The 17,627-nt window shown below is 39.2% G+C and overlaps 1 protein-coding gene across 1 annotated transcript in view; it reads left to right on the forward strand.

Annotated features, from left to right (window-relative positions):
• The window catches only part of Vps13b (vacuolar protein sorting 13 homolog B), a 551,580-nt gene that overhangs the window by 279,934 nt on the left and 254,019 nt on the right, over window positions 1-17,627 (forward strand). Inside the window, exons 24-25 of the mRNA XM_051159473.1 lie at window positions 3,440-3,660; window positions 9,465-9,668. Coding sequence (XP_051015430.1) covers window positions 3,440-3,660; window positions 9,465-9,668 — 425 coding nt within the window. The remainder of the gene's footprint in view (window positions 1-3,439; window positions 3,661-9,464; window positions 9,669-17,627) is intronic.

The raw sequence follows: 17,627 nt of genomic DNA on the forward strand, positions 1-17,627 counted from the left end.
TATTCCTTTTATGCAGCATGGCAATGGAATTTTTAGATTGGGTGTCTAGATAATTTTTATTTACTGTAGTACTAATATGTTGGCATTCATTTGTTATCCATTGATTTTTGCCCTTTATCTCTTTTAGTGTCTTCTTTGTGTTGAAGCTGTATTTTAGTTTGATGTTTCCTCTGTTGATGTTTTTCACTATGCATTTCTTTGTGGTGGTTCTTGGGGACTGTGTTGGGTGGTGGAAGTGTTGGGTTCTTTAAAACTTCAGTTATGTTATGTAAACATGTTTTTGTTTTAATCCCAAATGTGAGATATTGGACTGCATTAGTCTATCCACAGCTGATAATCACCTCCTGTGGGTACTGATCTATGCCAGCTAGTAACAGGCTCATGTGGCTCAGAGAAAGGTGTTGGTCTTGCCTGCGGGAGTTATTGGAATTCTGAGGACTCTGGGAAAGGAAGGGGCTGTGAGGAAATGGTCGGAAGATGAAGGCTCCTTGTTTGCCACTTTCTGTTGCTGGACGGCTAGATATTCTAATGGCTGAGGTCGATAGTTTCCCAAAGAACCCGATGACCCTAGTCAGCTGGAACCAAGTCTAAGGAGGCCTATGTCCTCTGTCCCTTCTAACTTTCTTTCCCTCCTACCTAGAGCTCTGGGGGTTGGAAGGGAGGTCACGGCATTAAATACCCCAAGTGTAGTATAGTTTCAAAACAGAGCCTAAAATGTTCTTTATCTGAATTCTTTACATTCTGAGAGGCATTCTAGCTTCCTTCATCTAAATTATTTATTTTTATTCTAATATATAGTGTATAGTGATATAGGATTATAATTATTGTTATATAAAATTGACTGGTTTTATAGTACATAGGGGCAGAAATGCAAAATATTTAATAGAGTCTTTCATATAACCCACATATTAGTTATATCTATCTCCTATTCTTTTCTTATGTGTAGAAATTATAGTTGAAGGCCAAGATCTTTCTTGTATTACATATGAATTCTCTCGTCAATTTTTTGAGAATACCTTTTTTCCTTCTGCATTTTGTTCTGTTTGGTACTGTTAGTAATTGAACCTGGGGCCTTGTACATGTTAAGCAAATACGTTACTCTTACCTACATTCCAATCTCCTTGCCTTTATTTTTTAATGATTATTTTTCTGGATATCTCCACACTCCCACAGGGCACAGTGGTTTCTGCCTGTTGTGGCAGCACTTGAAGAGGCTGAGGCAAGATTTCCTGAGCTTAGAAATATAGTGCCAGACTAGCCTCACAATGAGTACCCGTGTCAGATGTTCACCAGGCAGTTAACCAATCATGTCCTGAGCTGTAAGATCAGGCCAGCCTGGGAGAAGGCTACATGGAGTTCTCAGAATAACACAGTTTGGGCTAGTAATGGGTATCTGAGCTTATTTTAGAAGTGTCTATATTTTATATAAGTTAAGTGTTTTAATTTTGAGGTGTTTATGTATCTAAATGTAATTATATAATTAATATGATTTGTCAATTTTTGTCATAGCAGTTGTCTTTGATTTTTTTTTTGTCATTGAATGTTAATTTCATATCTCAGTATATACTTTATTTTTTTAAAGTAGACAATCTGTGTGTTAAGACCATGAAGTAATATTATTATTTTAAGAGAGTTGAAATAACCAATTTCAATTATTTCAAGTAGTATGATTCTGAATTAGAATTTTTATAAGAATACTAGTGTCAACTGTAATTTTTTTTATTTTTACAAATTTAAATGTGATTGTCCTGCATAAATTAAATCACCATTTAGTGCTTGTTAGAATGAAGTTTGAAAACATATACAGATATACCTATCCATTTAAAGTTAGAATATGAAATCATTCCAAATATGTGTGGAATTTGATGTAGATTTAAAAATTATTTTAGAATTAGTTACAGATAATTTAAAGTTCTCATTTTTTTCATTGGGAATAAGATATTATATCTGGGACAGGCAAAGGTCTGCAGTGCTGACCATATACTATTATTCAGTTATTGTTTTTAGTCAAGTCCCAATTACCCTGTAGCTTTATTTATCATATTATCAGTCCCAATTTCAAAGTTTCCTTTTTTAGATAGTTTGAATGTTCACACTTAACTCATATATGTATATGCATATACGTATACTTATATATAGGAATGTATATATTATATTAGTCTGCATATATGTATTCATAACACATTTTATGATTCACTTAATGATATATTTGTTATTTTATCTTCAAAGAAAAACAAAGCAAATGTGATCCTTGGTTCCTATTGTTTGCTCCAGTACTTCTGTCACTGATGGAACTTATTAGGGAATTGTAGCAGAATATTAGTATGTGATTGGAGGTGACATAGATGGCAGATTCATTTTGATGTTTAACTTTTTCATGTATTCTACAGTATCTATAGTGAGTATTGAATACAAAGGGTCACTATATGTTTTAAGATAATAACATCATTTAAATAGTAATTATACTGTCCTTTCTATACTGATAAGTACTCATAACTAGGCATTCTAAAATATGTGATAGGAATGTATGTTTCATAAACTTATACCAAAATAATGACTTTAAATATTCCCATTGGACCTTTTAAATTAAATTGATCTACTTTACCTATAGTTACAATAAAAATTCTAAGGTCTTTGGTATCCTATGCCTTTACTGATAAACACATTGTACTTGAGATAAGGTACTAAACAGTTTTAAAAGATTTTTAAATTATGATAGTTATCAATGCTAAATTTTTAAATTGTACTCCGTGTACTTTAAGAACCATCCAAGGAATATGTAGAAGATGTTTGAGTTTCACCCACAGAGCTTCTCACTAAGCACCTCTGAGGTAGCACTGGAAGGCTCTTGTTTTTGTTTTCTTTGTGTGTTTTGTTTTTTGAGACAGGGTTTTTATGTGTAGCCTTGGCTGTCCTAGACTCGCTTTGTAGACCAGGCTGGCCTTGAACTCACAGCGATCCGCCTGCCTCTGCCTCCTGAGTGCTGGGATTAAAGGCCTGCGCCACCACGCCTGACTCTAGAAGCCTCTTTTAACTAGTATGCCTCACATACAATAGTAGATACAGTATTCTCCCCTCTCATTTCACAGCCAGAGCTCCTGTCCATACAAATGTCACTGCACATCATTAAATGCAACCCAGTTTACACAGTCTCTGAATGCAGGGACATTGACTATCCACCAAAGTGGGCAAAGAGGGTATTAGGACTTCTATAGTGTTTATAATGTATGAAGGGTATTAAAGTATATTATAGTAATTACAAATACTAAAACTAAATTATTTTGAGTAGCACATAAATTATTTAGTACTAGACACTCTGAGATCCCAGTTTTGTTGTGTCAAGTGTTACATTTCAGATAGAAATGTTAGATAATTTTCTGTTTATGTTAATTAGTATATAATTTTGTTTGCCTCCTGTCTTATTTTTGTTCTCTTATAGGTGATGCATTTCCTTGGACCATAAGCTTGCATCATTTCAGCATATATACTCTTCTTGGAAAGCAAGTGACACTTTCCCTAGTGGAGCCTATGGGGTGCACCTCTACTCTAGCGGTCACGTCACAAAAGCTGCCTCCTATGGCGCCTGATGGAAGGCATTCATTTGTGGTTTGTCTACATGTTGACTTAGAGTCCTTAGAGATAAAGTGTTCTAATTCCCAGGTTGGTACTTTTGATTTATAAAAGCTGTGTTAAAAAACAAACAAACAACTCATTTGTTTTATTAAAAACTTTTCTTCTGTTAAATAGTCTATCTTTTTTCTTTAAACCTAGCCATCAACATTGGGGTGATTACATTAAAAATGGCTTTGAAGTTCTGTTATTTTTTATAATGAGAATTGTATTGAAGATAGCATAAATTCATTTTTTGGATGGTGGAATAAAATCATATGTAGATGGGAGGTTTTGAGATTCAGATGAACTATTTTTTATTGTCTGACTGGAAGGTTTACTGAATTGTTCAAGTATAATTTTTAATCACATTGTTACAACCCCTTTTAGCATCTTGTTATAGTTTACACCAGAAGAGAACACCATTGTTTCCTATTAAAAGATGTTGCTAGTCACGTAACATTTCAACTGTGATATGCCAATCATGTCATATTCTGCTGTCTTACAGTTGATAATAATTCATATCATCTGGTTTCATGTATATCAGTAGTTAATATAAAATTTGTAATTTTTTAACTTAAAGTATAATGTTGTATATATTTCCGCATAATGTCAAATACTATTTTAAAAACAGTCCCTTTTAGCATATTATTAGATCTGATGGGCCAATTTTCACAAATCTCTATTCCAGCTTTAGTAGTTATTAGCCAGTTTTTCAAGTATTTTTAAAAAATTAAGTTCCACTATCGTTTCATATTGTAGAACTCCCTTCCCAGCTCTTTTCTTTTCTCACATCTCTTTTTAAATATTTACTTTCTTATCTATCCTTTTTTGTTTGTTTGTTTATTTGGTGGGGGTGGTACATTGCCTGCCACAGGTGAGACAAGAGCTTATCAGATTGTTTCTGTCCTGGCACCACATGGGTCTCAGAGATGGAACTCAGGTTATCAGTCTTGGGTAGAAGTGTGCTGCTGAAACTCTCCCTGCTTCTCTCTTTTAAATACTTTATAATTTGCTCTCATTGTGCTGTGCTTACCATTCCAGTTGGTGGCATGAACCTAGTAGAGTGGGGCCTACAAATGAGGTAAACTAAAGTCTCATGTAGTAGACAACTTTATTCCGAGAATGATAGAGCTTATGCTCTGAGGGTTAAGGAGAATCACCTGAGTCAATCACAATCACCTGCACAATCACAAGGACAAGCCACGTGTGACAAAAGCGTGTTTTTCCACAGAGGCGCATAGACAAATAATAGCCAACTGTAATTAATAATCTGAGGTAAGCTCACTCTTGTCCTCTGCACCTGGGAGGACCGTGTAAACACATTCCAAGAATTCTGAGTTTTTGAAGAAACTGAGGTGAAAAGACTCTGGTCTTGTTTTCTTGGTGTTTTTTCACACCTCTCAGAATTTGCTCACATGACTCCACTCTTGGACAGTTCTGGCAGTGCTGGAGAGGAAAACAATGATGGAACGAGTCTCCTCCTCTTAGGTCGCTCTTGGGATGTGAATGCTGTTGGCTGCTTTAAAATGTTTGTAAGAGGAAGAGAAACTGTTGCGTTTGAGTTGTGTCCCTGGGGGATGGTAAATCAGCATGTGATCTTCCATATACTAAAAGGGTGTGACAGAGGTTGTCAAGGCAAAATGAGGCCATTAGAGTCACAGGCATTAGTTCCATTTAAAAAGAGAGGTTTGGATTCAGATGCCTGTAGCCAGGCAATAATGTGAAGGCCCATGGTGACTGCTGTGCATTTATGGGGGCAGGACTTTCAGTGTGCAAGTACAGACCTCAGGACACCCAGGTCTTAGACAGAAACGCAGCAGGGGAGAGTTGCCCCAAAAGGAGCTGAGGAGCTGAGGAGCCTAGGAGCCTGAGCTCCACCTCTTCCTTGTCCAGCCATTGCAACTCCCAGGCGAAGGCTGTCCCAGCACCTAAGGAGCTGAGGAGCTTTGGAGCCTGAGCTTCACTCCTTCGTTTCTTCTTTCTTCTACTCTTCTTCACTGCTTCTTCTGAGGAGATAGTCAGACCAGGCAGTAAGTCTCTTAAAAGAGATTTATTGGAGGGATGAATCCAGGAGTGGCTGCCTCAGCTCCCAGGAGAAGACAGCAGGGAACTGGGCAGACACAGCCTATATATAGGGTTTCTTAGGGGGCTGAGCTTTCTGGGTGAACAGTTTCCAGAGTGAGGATTGGTAGGATTTCAAGTCCTGAACTGGAGGGAAGTTCAGAGATTGGTGGACTGTGCTGTTCACAATTGGTTGGTTATCCTGCTCAGGGATTGGTAGGTTTTAGTGAGAAGCTCAGGGATTGGTCAGTTTCTGCTCAGGAATTGGGGAGTTTTGTCCAGACTTTTTAATCTAAAATCAGCATAATCTGGGATGAGTCCTACTGAGAGGCTGGAGATGACAGTTACAGAAGTCTCGGGGGAGGAGCTTTCCCAGGCAAAAGTCTGGCCACTTTTCTGCCTTGATGGGTTATAAAGTTTACAAAGTGTCCTAAAGTACTGAGTCCACTGTGAAGGAAGTAGGCTGAATCAGGAAAGGTTGTCCTCATCATGGACAGCTCCCATGGCAGTGGCAGTAGGCATTCTGAAACAGGAAAGGTGTCAGTTTCCGTAGCAGTTGGCTGAGACAGGAGTGGTCACCATGGACAGTTCCAGCTGAGTTGCTGACAGGAGCTGCCACTTTGTCTTCTGTCTCCACAGACCCAGGGCAGGAAGGAGGACTGACTGGCAGTGGGGCACTTTAAATATTAGTGGCCTACTGCTTGAGAGCTAAACATAGCTCTTAGGGGCTGCAGTGGGCAATTATAGCAGGGGCTGCAAGGGCTTTTGGGGGAGGCAGTGGGTCAGTGCAGCTTGGGGGAAGCAACAGACCACTGGATGGGTGCAGCAGCTTGGAGTCAGACCACTACAGCTTGGGGTTGGACCGCCACAGTGTGAGACAGACTACTATTGCTGTCTCCTCCACAGGTGGCAGGGTACCACGTTTTCACCTGGGGGGTGGAGGGGTTCAAGGCAGCAGGCTGCTGCAGTTCTGGTGCTTTGGTTCTGGCAGGGGAGCTAAGAAATCCCTATACATTTCATGTTCTACATCTCAGCAAGCATCCTTTCATGTTCTAGGCCCCAGTGGATATCCATTCCATGTTCTAGGTTCTTGGTGGGTACTGATGTCTTGTTCTAGGTCCCAGTGGATATCCATTCCATGTTCTAGGTTCTTGGTGGGTACTGATGTCTTGTTCTAGTTCCCAGTGGATATCTATTCCATGTTCTAGGTTCTTGGTGGGTACTGATGTCTTGTTCTAGGTCTCAGTGGATATCTGTTCCATGTTCTAGGTTCTTGGTGGGTACTGATGTCTTGTTCTAGGTCTCAGTGGATATCTGTTCCATGTTCTAGGTTCTTGGTGGGTACTGATGTCCTGTTCCAGGTCCCACTGGATATCCATTCCATGTTCTAGGTTCTTGGTAGGTACTGATGTCCTGTTCTAGGTCCCGGTGAATATCTATTCCATGTTCTAGGTTCTTGGTGGCTACTGATGTCTTGTTCTATATCTCAGTAGGTGTCCATTTCATTCTCTGACTCTCATAAATAAGTTTCTAACTGGGTTCCATTCTTTATTGTATGATTTTCTTCATCCTTGAATATTTAAAGAATGAAATTCATATTTAGCTAGTGCTACTCAGATCGCCATTGCTCTTTACACATAGCTCATAGAACGATATTCACAGACACTAATTTTTCATTTATGTTTTAACTCAGTTTTACTGAAGTTCTCTGTGTACAATGAGCTCTGTGTTTATATTACCCTGTTTAAAAAAAAATTAAGGATATCTACTCTCATCAAACCATCCTAGAAACTGCCCTCAAAAGTTACTTACAGTCCTTTGGAACCCCACGTCCTTTACCTCAGACATCTATTTGGAGGGATTGTGCATTTGTGATTTCTGTCTAACTTCCTTCATTCTGCACAGTCTTTTCATATTTGTATTTTACATATCTCAGTCCTTTCTTATTGCTAAGTAACATTCAGCTATATGGCTATACTTGAGTTTATTCAGTGCATATTATTAAGTACTTGGGATTTTTCCACTTTTGAATTATTACAGATAATGCTTAAGTATTTGTGTTACTGTTTTTATAGACATCAGCTTTTTTTTCTTTTTAGAGAAACCACTTGAAATGGCTAGATAACATGGTAGATATATACTTGTTTCAAAACTATCAAAGGGGATGTAAATTTTATATTCTCACCAGCAGAAAATGAGAGTTTCTCTTACTCTGTGGTAGTATTTAGAAAAGTTATGCTTTTTAGTTATGCACATTCTCATTTTTGTTGTGATTTTAATTCTCAGCGTTTCAGTTCAAGTCCAATTGAAAATTGATCGTATCTGTACATGATGGTGCAGGCTGTAATCCAGCACTCTGAGAGGCAGAGGCAGGCAGATCTCTGAGTTTGAGGCCAACCTGGTCTACAAAATGAGTCCAGGAAAGCCAAAGCTACACAAAAGAAAAGAAAAAGAAAAATTTGCTTTATTTGGGAGAAGCAATGTGTTAGCATGTTTTCCTTTGAAAATAAAATTACATTTGAAGTTTGTTTGCCACCTTAAGCACATGTGCTTTTCCATCATTTTAAACACATAATAGTGGAAGGAATTAGAAGTAGTGACAATAAAAACAGTATCGTGCCTTTAAGTAAATAAACCTAAACCCTTGGGAGTAGAATTTATTTCCTTTGGTTAATGCTCTTCCTTTTAGACAGCTCTTTTATTTTAATGAAAAGAGAAAATTTTATTCATAAGTATTTATGTTCCAACAAAATTGTTTCTTTTAAGAGAAAAATCTTATTTATGAAATAGACTTGAAGTGTTTTTTCTATGAATTTTTTGGGGGGAGGGATCTGTAGCCATTATATCCTTTAAGAACACCCATGACTCGGGATTTGAGGCTTCACTGCACAAAATGCAGTAGAGAGCTGTGCACCGCGCAGGGCTTTGAATTGAGGAAGTGTGGACAGCAGCGTTTCGGTGTATCTTTGCTGCCCACATGAGAAGCTAGCCTCATCATCTGGATGTGTCCTGGGGCTGAAACTCTTTATAAATAGGAGAATTTCACTTTTTTAAAATGGCAATCACAGTATGGTATCCAGCTGTGGATTTGCTTATATGTTATGTTTGCATTTACCCCCGGGCTTGTTTTATACAGTATATGCCGATATGTTCTCATACAAACTCCGTGATTAATGCTTATTTATGAAATCTTGTATAAATATCTTAGAACTCAGTCAAACAATTTACAAGTTAAACAGTTTTTCCTCTGAATATTGGAATGACATATCCCAGGGGAAGTTAGTTGGATATGTTTTCTGTCTCTAGAAGTCTCATAATGTAGTATTTTCTTTTTCCTCTTCTATATTATGTCACTCTTTTTACTTGCCTTGCAAGAAATCCCATTTCATTTTTACTTCAGAAAAGTAGAGAACAGTTAGATATGGAAATTATCTGGAAAAAAGAGTGTACACAAAGTACACTTACCAAAGTATTTGCTTTTTACTTTTAACCTAGTTGTCTGTTTAAGAGGCATTTGTGTTTGTTGCATTATCATATCATAAAAGGAATGTATTTCTCAATAGTGAAGTCTCAATAATAGCTTCCCTCTACTGCTTTCGTCCACAGAAATGTTGGGTTGTAAAGAGCACAGTCTGAGGCTAATATAAAGGAACCCAGAGCCGTGGTGCCCTGCTTGCTGTTTTGTACATGCTCATGCTTCTGGACGTGCTCATGGTCTCATACCTATCATGTGACTGGGGTGTGAGTAGAACTTGAAAATGTCGTTCTTTTCCCCACTCCCCTGTGCTCAGGTCCAGCTCTTTTATGAATTGGCTGATACCATGAGTAAAGTCTGGAATAAGTTTCAGAAGAGAGGCAATCTTAGTCCATCATCAGTCTACCCAGAGACCATGGCAGGGCCTGTCCCGGGTTCTCCAGTTCGGAGCAGCGTAGGCACAGCTCCACCAGACACCAGCACCTGCAGCCCATCTGCTGACATAGGAACGACCACTGAGGTAAGTGGTTTGAAACTCTATGTTACCCAAGGAGAGGTTCTCCATCACCGGTGAAAGGGAAAGAGACCTCACCACCATGGAAGCTGACAGACTGAGAAGGCCCCTAGGGAGCTCTGCTGTGTTCTGTGCTGCCCAGTTCTGTGACCTAAAGTGATAGAGATTTTTCTTTTTCCCCCTCTTATAAATGAGAAGTAGACAGACTGGCAGGTCTGTTAGAGTAAGACAGTGAGTTCCTAAGCAGAAAGCCTCAGTGTTGATGCTCTCAAAAGCATTGGGAACTATCATAGTAAACTGCTTGATTCATTGTAGCTGTAGCAATTTTCAAACATAATTATGGAATACTCTTTTTTTCCGGTTTTTCCAGACAGGGTTTCTCTGTGTGATCTTGCATTTCCTGGAACTTGTTCTGTAGGCTAGTCTGGCCTAAGTTCATAGAGATCCACCTGCCTCTGCCTCCGAGTGCTGGGATTAAAGGCGTGTATCATCACTGCCCAGCTCTGAATACTCATTTTAATAGTATACCTTTTATGACCTGTAAGATAATAACAGTGTGTGAAACAGAGTGGTTGAAGTTTGAAGTAGCAAGTTGCTAGAAAAGATGGCTGCAAGGGAGTTAATACAGGCAGTTAAATTGAGAGTCATTTGTTTTAGTGGGAGATAAAAGTATTTCATCAAACAGTTGTTTGCCAGTCTTGTGTTGACAAGAATGTCAGCCTTGGGACTTCCTACTATGGAAGTATTCCTTTAAAGGGGGCATTTAGAAATCATGGCATGGTGGGGACCTCACAAGGTTTCATATCTGTTGGGACTTGCCGTTCATCTACTTCATAGTGCAAATGGCGTGTGGTAGAAGCATGCAATATGTAGTCAGTACAGAAGACATCTTGGCCTAAATATGAGCTGTAGTTTAAATAAACAGTATTGACAGTTGTACAGAAATCATTATGGGATATCTTTTGGGAAATGTATTGATTGATGAGGAAGTAATAATTTATATTTTTTAAATAAATTAATGAGATTTTAATAAAGCCAGACAATACAATTTTATTTTAGTAGAGTTACAATGTAATGGACTAGAAGAATGAATAATCTTCATTTGTCAAAGTGAAGACACTTTAAAAGGAAGAGATGAAGAGAGTGAGGTCAGTTAGGGCTGGGAGGATTTTATTCATTTATTTTAAAACTAAACTTATCCACAGATGTGGCTCAGTGGTAGACCACTAGCCTGGGTTCAATTCAATCCAGAACTCCACCAAAGAAACAAAAGGCAAACTTACTAGGACTTTAAAAACCTCTTTCAATGGCTGAACTTCAGTTCACTTAAATTAGAGCACTTGTGTTCTCAAATTTTGTTATAAAGGTAAGTAATGAATTCCATAAGTGAGAATTTATTAATTTGAATTAATTTGATTGGCTTGACAAAAAGCCTAAAAATGCAAGAATTTTAATGCAATATATTTGGGAATTCATTATCAAAAACACTGTGTAAAAGAGCTTGTAGGAAACAATGCTGAGTTTGGATTGAGCAGCAGAGAAGAAGCAGTCATTTGCACAATAGGTACTCCTCTTATGGAGATGGTGTGGCCAGAGGCAGACGGCACTGGCTACTCACAGTAGTCACTGCACCCAGTCTCTGGGGAAGCTCGTTCCTTGAAGAGTCTCTTCAAGTGCTTTTTCTGAAGTGAAGGAGGGCTGCTGTGGAGATGGTGCTCATGTGAGCATGAGTGGTAGAATTCAAACTTACTTTACATCTTAGATGTTTATATTTTACATACCTTAATGTTTCCTTTTCCTTTCAATTAAGTATTTATGTGGGAATTGCAGTGAACTGTGAATACACACGGATTTAAATTGCCCTCCTTAATAATTCAGTAGTAAAGGATGACATGAAAATTCGGTGATTGTTTTCTCAGTGTGTAAGAGTGTGTCAGCTGTGACTCGTCCTGTGCCTGATTAGTTCAAACAAAATTGAAACTTTGGGCCAAGCTTTTATTTCTCATTTTCTTTTGCTTATAGTGTTCATAAAATTTGCTTTATGACCTTTCTAATTCCTTCCTTCCACCTTTGACTCATTTGGTTTCCCCATTTTCAGATCCTTTGAGTTCCCATATAACAAGTATCTTGATTTTTTTCCTGGAATTGCCTGCGTGTTCAGATATGCCACCTGCATATAGTAAAAGCTGCTGTCTCATTGGAAAGCCCAGAGACACGGAACCCGCACGTCACGAGAGACTGTGTAAACATTTGAGTCTGTCCCAGTGCTCCCTTGAGCATGGCGTTTCTGGCAGCTCTGCAGTCCTTTGCTTCTCTTAGTCATCATTGCATTCACATTGTCTTCTGGTTACAGCAAACCTCCATATTAGCAGCCTTGTATGTGATGAGAGCCATCTGGGCACAGAGCACATACATACACATGTTTTGATTACAGCTGTGCTCCTGACCCTTCTCATGCTGTGTCACATGATCTGCATCTGCATGATGATCTTTGCTACATGAAGTGACAGTAAAACTCCAGCTCACTCAGTGCATCGTCCTCACTAAGCTCCCATTTCAAGACAGCACAGGCCCCCGCAATCAATGTGTTGACTTATGAAAGATCACATACTTTATTAGCATATTAGTCAGCAAACTTTGTTGCAAGTTTTTAATAACTATTTTTAATATTATTTTCCAATGTATAGGTATTGATTTAAAGAAATTTATTATATTTTATTCTTTTGTCTGTTTGTTTTTTGAAACCGGGTTTCATTATACGTCCCTGGCTGGCCTGGCATATGCTACATAAACTAGACTGGCTTCAAACTCACGGATGCACCTGCCTCTGCCTCCAAAGTGCTGGGACTGAAGATGGTCACCACCTTCCTTGCTGTAACAAAGTAGTATACTGGACAATAGCATAGAGCTGTATAATTAGTATCCAGAATCTTCCTCATACACACAGACTCATGGGAAAATTAAAAGCGAAATTAAATGATAGTTTTTTAATTATGATAGTTTAAAAAGAAGAGTATATCAGTAAGTCAGTAACTATCACAGATTGACTGCTCACTTCTGGATAAATCTCAGTTTTGCTGTTGTCTTTGTGAGAGCTGGGAATACAGACTTGTTCAGTTTTCAAGGCAAATGTCACTTTTCGTCAAAGAGATTCACAGTGCTCTTCATTGGGAGTACTCCTTAAAATAATGGCTTTACAGGCATTATCTTTGCATTCTCAAGAGAGTACTTTAGCTGGGTGATGCTATTTCTACTTTCAAAGTGAAGAATTTGTTGCTACAGAGGTTAAGTAATTTCCCCGAGGTCATAAGGAGAGTAAATGTCAAAGCTAGAATTTAAATCTTTGCATTCTGAGTCCAGAGTCTCAAATGTACAAATTCGTAAGATTAATGTACTGCTTAAATTTTCTTTTGTAGTAAATAGTCATCACCACATGTAGATGCTTTATGCTGCCTAATTCATGGTGTCTTATGGGCTATTTACCTTTAGTTCTAGATAATTCTCAGATGTCGTCACTTGAGACAACATGACCCCCCACATTCTCTGTTATCTGTACTGTTTGTTTCTGGAACTTATTTTCTTTCATGTCCTGTAATCACTTCCCACCTTCCTATGTTACTCTTTCATTGCTTTGTATTTTTCCTATCTTGTTTATTTAATTTTTTTTTCTTTTTCCTTTTCCTTTTTTGCAAGTTTCTATTTCTTCCTGCAGGTATTTCTAATCCTCTTGTTTCTGCTCAGTGCTCTATCCAGTCAGGAGACTGGAGAAGGATGGAAGATGAGAGAAGAAGCTGAACCCAAATATCTTTAATTAATCTTTAGTTAATTTAGTACTTGATTTCCTAACACAGTGAACCTGTTCCTGTCACTCATCATGATTTGCTTAGTTCTAACCCAAATGATGTATAATTACAGTAGCACTGAACTGAATATGTGATCAACACACTGAATACTTTTCTAAGTTTGAGCAGAAAATATGGGTACCAGAGGGGACAAGGAAAATAAACATGTAATATGTTGACTTTGGTAGTAACCTTTCAAGCAACAGAACAGAACTGTACTCAGTTCTTTTCTCCATGGTAGCTTGTTAGGTTCTTTTAACTGGAGAAAAAGATCTCTGTAATGAATGTTTTGGTTTCTTTGTAAACTCAGTTGGGTTATATAAATACGTTTTTGTTTTAGTCCCAAGTGTGGGATTTCATTTTGAGCCTTCGCTTGTCCACACCTGTTAATTGTCTCATGAGGGGTGTGGCTTTTGTCAGCTGGTGATGGCCTTCCTTGTGGAGCATGAAGAGGGGTGTGGTCTAGGGCTCTGAGGATATAAATAAGAGCGCAGGGAGAGTGTGGTGTGGTGTGTAGTGTTGGTGTGTGGCGTGTACCAATTTGGAGAGACCAGAGATGATATCTCGGTTTGGAGCAGACAGAGAGAGAGAAACACTTTGGAGAGCAGTGGCTTGGAGGAGATTGCTGGCTTCATCTGCTGTTGACAGAGACAGGAACAGCCCAAAAGAACCCAATTGACCCTAAACAGCTTGGAGAAGTAAAGGGGCCCCCTCCATACTACCCTTCTCTCTCTTATGAAGGGTTGGGAGATTGGAAGGGGGGTTGAGGCCTAAACACCCTAAATAGAGTTTAAAAGAAAGAGCGCTACAGATCTCAGCCTGATCCCCGATTTTCTTCCCTCACCTCTAAGAATGAGCTTCCTCTTTGTAGAGGAATGTCTACAATGTCTAAATGTCTGATTCAAATCTCCATTCAAAGAAAGTCATTGATTTCTTTTTATTTATGATTTTAAGTAAGTTGTCTTACTTGTGTAGGTCAAAACTTGTTTTTCGATGATTTGAATATGGAATCTGGTAAAAATGAATCCTTTGTTGTTTGCACTAAGTACAAGTGTCTGTAGGGAGGGGAGGGCAGCCTACTGGGACTCTAGATGAGAGACGCATGGGAGAATGGCAAAGTAGAAGGATCCAGAGGGTCCTAGAAACCTACAAGTAGAACAATATGATAGGCAGATTTGGGCCCAGGGGTCCCGTTCAAACTAAGGCACCAACCAAGGACAATACAGGTGGTAAAGTTTAAACCCCTTCCCAGATCTAGCCAATGGTCAGAACATTCTCCACAGTCGAGTGGAGAGTGGGGTATGATTTTCTCACGAACTCTGGTGCCTCACATTTGACCATGTCCCCTGGAGGGAGAGATCTGGTGGCACTCAGAGGAAGGACAGCAGGTTACCAAGAAGAGACTTGATACCCTATGAGCATATACAGGGGGAGGTAATCCCCCTCAGGAACAGTCATAGGGGAGGGGAATAATGGGAAAATGGGAGGGAGGGAAGAATGGGAGGACACAAGGGATGGGATAACCATTGAGATGTAACAAGAATAAATTAATAATAAAAAAATTAAAAAAAAAAAAGTATCTGTAGGATCCCAGACACCTGAAACTGAGCCTCTGCTCAGTGATACTCTCATGCTGACAAGCTGCCACAAGCAGTCTACTTTCTGCAAACACAGCTTCAGCTTCCTGCCTTTGCCTTTGTGTCCTGGTAAACTGGGAAGTATGGGTGAGACTTAAGTTGTGTGCTTAAAACCTGACTTTCTGAAACAGTGAGAGCAAAGGTGCAGGAGCCCCAGCAGGCCACTTGTTCCTGCTGACTGCAGGACAAACAACAGTGCAAGTGTTAGCCCCTTGGGAGGATGTGTGATTGAACAAGAGCTGCTGGGGTTGTTTTGATAAGAAAGATTAGCAGTGTGGCCAACTGTGATCTTCCCAGAGCTCTGAAGCAGGCCCAGGATAAAGGGCTGAAATGTTTCTTCTTCCAGATGAACCGAGATACATTTACCTAGAAAAATAAACTCAATATTTTGGTTAATTAGCCATGAATTTTTATTTTAGAATTGGACTAAGAAGGTGTAGGAAAACAGTTAAACATTACCATTTATGGGGGTTGTTTTCACTATAGATTTGCTAAATAAAAAAGGAAATTAATATAGAAACATGTTTAACCATAACACAGCAACTGTTGTAAATCCAAAAAGAAAATTGAAACTGCATGACACAATAGCATAAAAGTTTCTCAGGAGTTCTTACTAAGCTGGAAGCCACAGCTCTCAGTATTCTATCAGGATACTTAGTGGTGCTAAAGGATTGACTAGATGCTATTTCTCCGTACCTTTCTTCCCATGGGGCATGCTGTTAGTTGGAGGATATGATTAGGAATGTTTCTGTTCTAGAAACTATCTGTTTAAAAAGGCATAATAGCCACATTGTGTCATCTTTTATTGATTTGCTTTGTAAAAAACATGTGCTCTGGAAATAGTTGGTGCTTTTTATTGGATTTTATATTAGACAACTAACCAAAAATAAATTTATGTAGCTTCTTAAGTCCTAGAAATTTCGGCTATGATAGATTTAAAGTCTCCTTATTTTATAGAAATGTTTAGGAAAAAAACCCTCAAACAGCCTTGGGCTATGTTTGGGACAGGGAGCTGACTAATAATTTTCTGTCTCAGTAAATCCTAGGATACTAGTTTGTTGTTGTGTTTTGTTTGTGTTATTGTTTGTTTGTTGTGCTTAGTCATACCTTCCTTGTGAGCTCTTGTTCACATTTGCCCTTGGCTCCTTCTGTTTTTTCACTGAAAGATGTTTTAAGTGAGAGCAGAGTGGACAAGGTAAATGCCCTGGTGCAGCCTCCTGATGACCTGGTGGCCTGCGCATAGGATGCTCTTAACTCCTTGTGTGTGAGGCTTTAGTCAGACCCCTCTCTTTCAGGTATGCTTGACCTAGAGAGTAGTGGCTTCTGCTCTGACCATCTGCCAGTAGAAAGTAACAATCTGACCACTATTGCACATCTTCTCAAAAATTCTAAGAGGCATTTTGCTCTTGCATGATTACATAGCCTAGGAAGTAAGCATTTTGTTTTGGACATTCAAATCAGCAGAGAACCATGAGATTAAGGATGCATGAAAGCACTGGTATCCCACAGGACACCTCAAGACCAAGTTGTCAGCACAGAGGTTTGCTCGCCCCAGAGTGGTAAGGGGAGGGAATGAGAGACAAAGGCAGGAGACAGAAGACTAGGGAGAGGAGCAAGGGAGCAAGGGAGAGGAGAGAAAAGGGCAAGAAAAGGTGGTAAGGGATATTTGTCGCAGAAGGGCAAAGGAATGCTTCTGTGTACAAAGGAGACAGAAGGGACTTGTATACAAATGGCAGGTTATAAAGGTAAAAGAGGGCACCCGGTCATAGAATTGCCTGGCTGGTTTTGGTTGGACATGTTAATTAGGGCAGCCGATAGGGGGCTTCTCTTTGTTGGGCTGAAATATTTTGATAGTTGGACCTTGGTTGTCATCCTCAGGAGGAGGAAGTGGCCAAATGAGGAATAGAGACTAGTTTTAGGAATGTAAAGGTTTTTAATCTAGGCAGAGGAAAGTGGGTAAAAAGACAATCTGTGTGCAGTGTCTGCCATGCTCCGGCCTGTTAGAGCCCTTCATTGTGCAGATGAACATGTGTGTCCCATTGGAGAAACGACGGACTGAGGATGGCAAGAGGGAACGAGCAACTGCAGGGTCTTGAGGACTGGTGTGCTTGCTCAGTAACTAACCTCCACTTATGAAGTCTTTGCTATGTGGAAATCCTTCCTTTTTGCTCATGCTCTTGTGTTCTCTAGATTCGAAGCATAAAGTGCTGTAAAAAACTAATTTACAGAGAGGGGAATGGACTCTGGAAAGTGGAATTGTTATATAAAATTACATGAGTGGTGTATAAAGCCCTTATCCTGATATATTATAGTGCCTCCTAGTCAATCAAATGAAGTAATGCAGAGATGTGCATGTGTCCAAGTGCATCTTCTACTTGTGCAGCAGCAAAGGTTCCGTCTAGCAGCGTTTTTTCCTGCATCTGAGACTGGAGCTATGCAACTCCAGTTTAACCTCAAATGGAAGGGTTTATTTTGTTCTAGGCTAC

Source organism: Acomys russatus, chromosome 17 (assembly GCF_903995435.1).
Source record: "Acomys russatus chromosome 17, mAcoRus1.1, whole genome shotgun sequence".
In the NCBI taxonomy this organism is placed as follows: domain Eukaryota; kingdom Metazoa; phylum Chordata; class Mammalia; order Rodentia; family Muridae; genus Acomys; species Acomys russatus.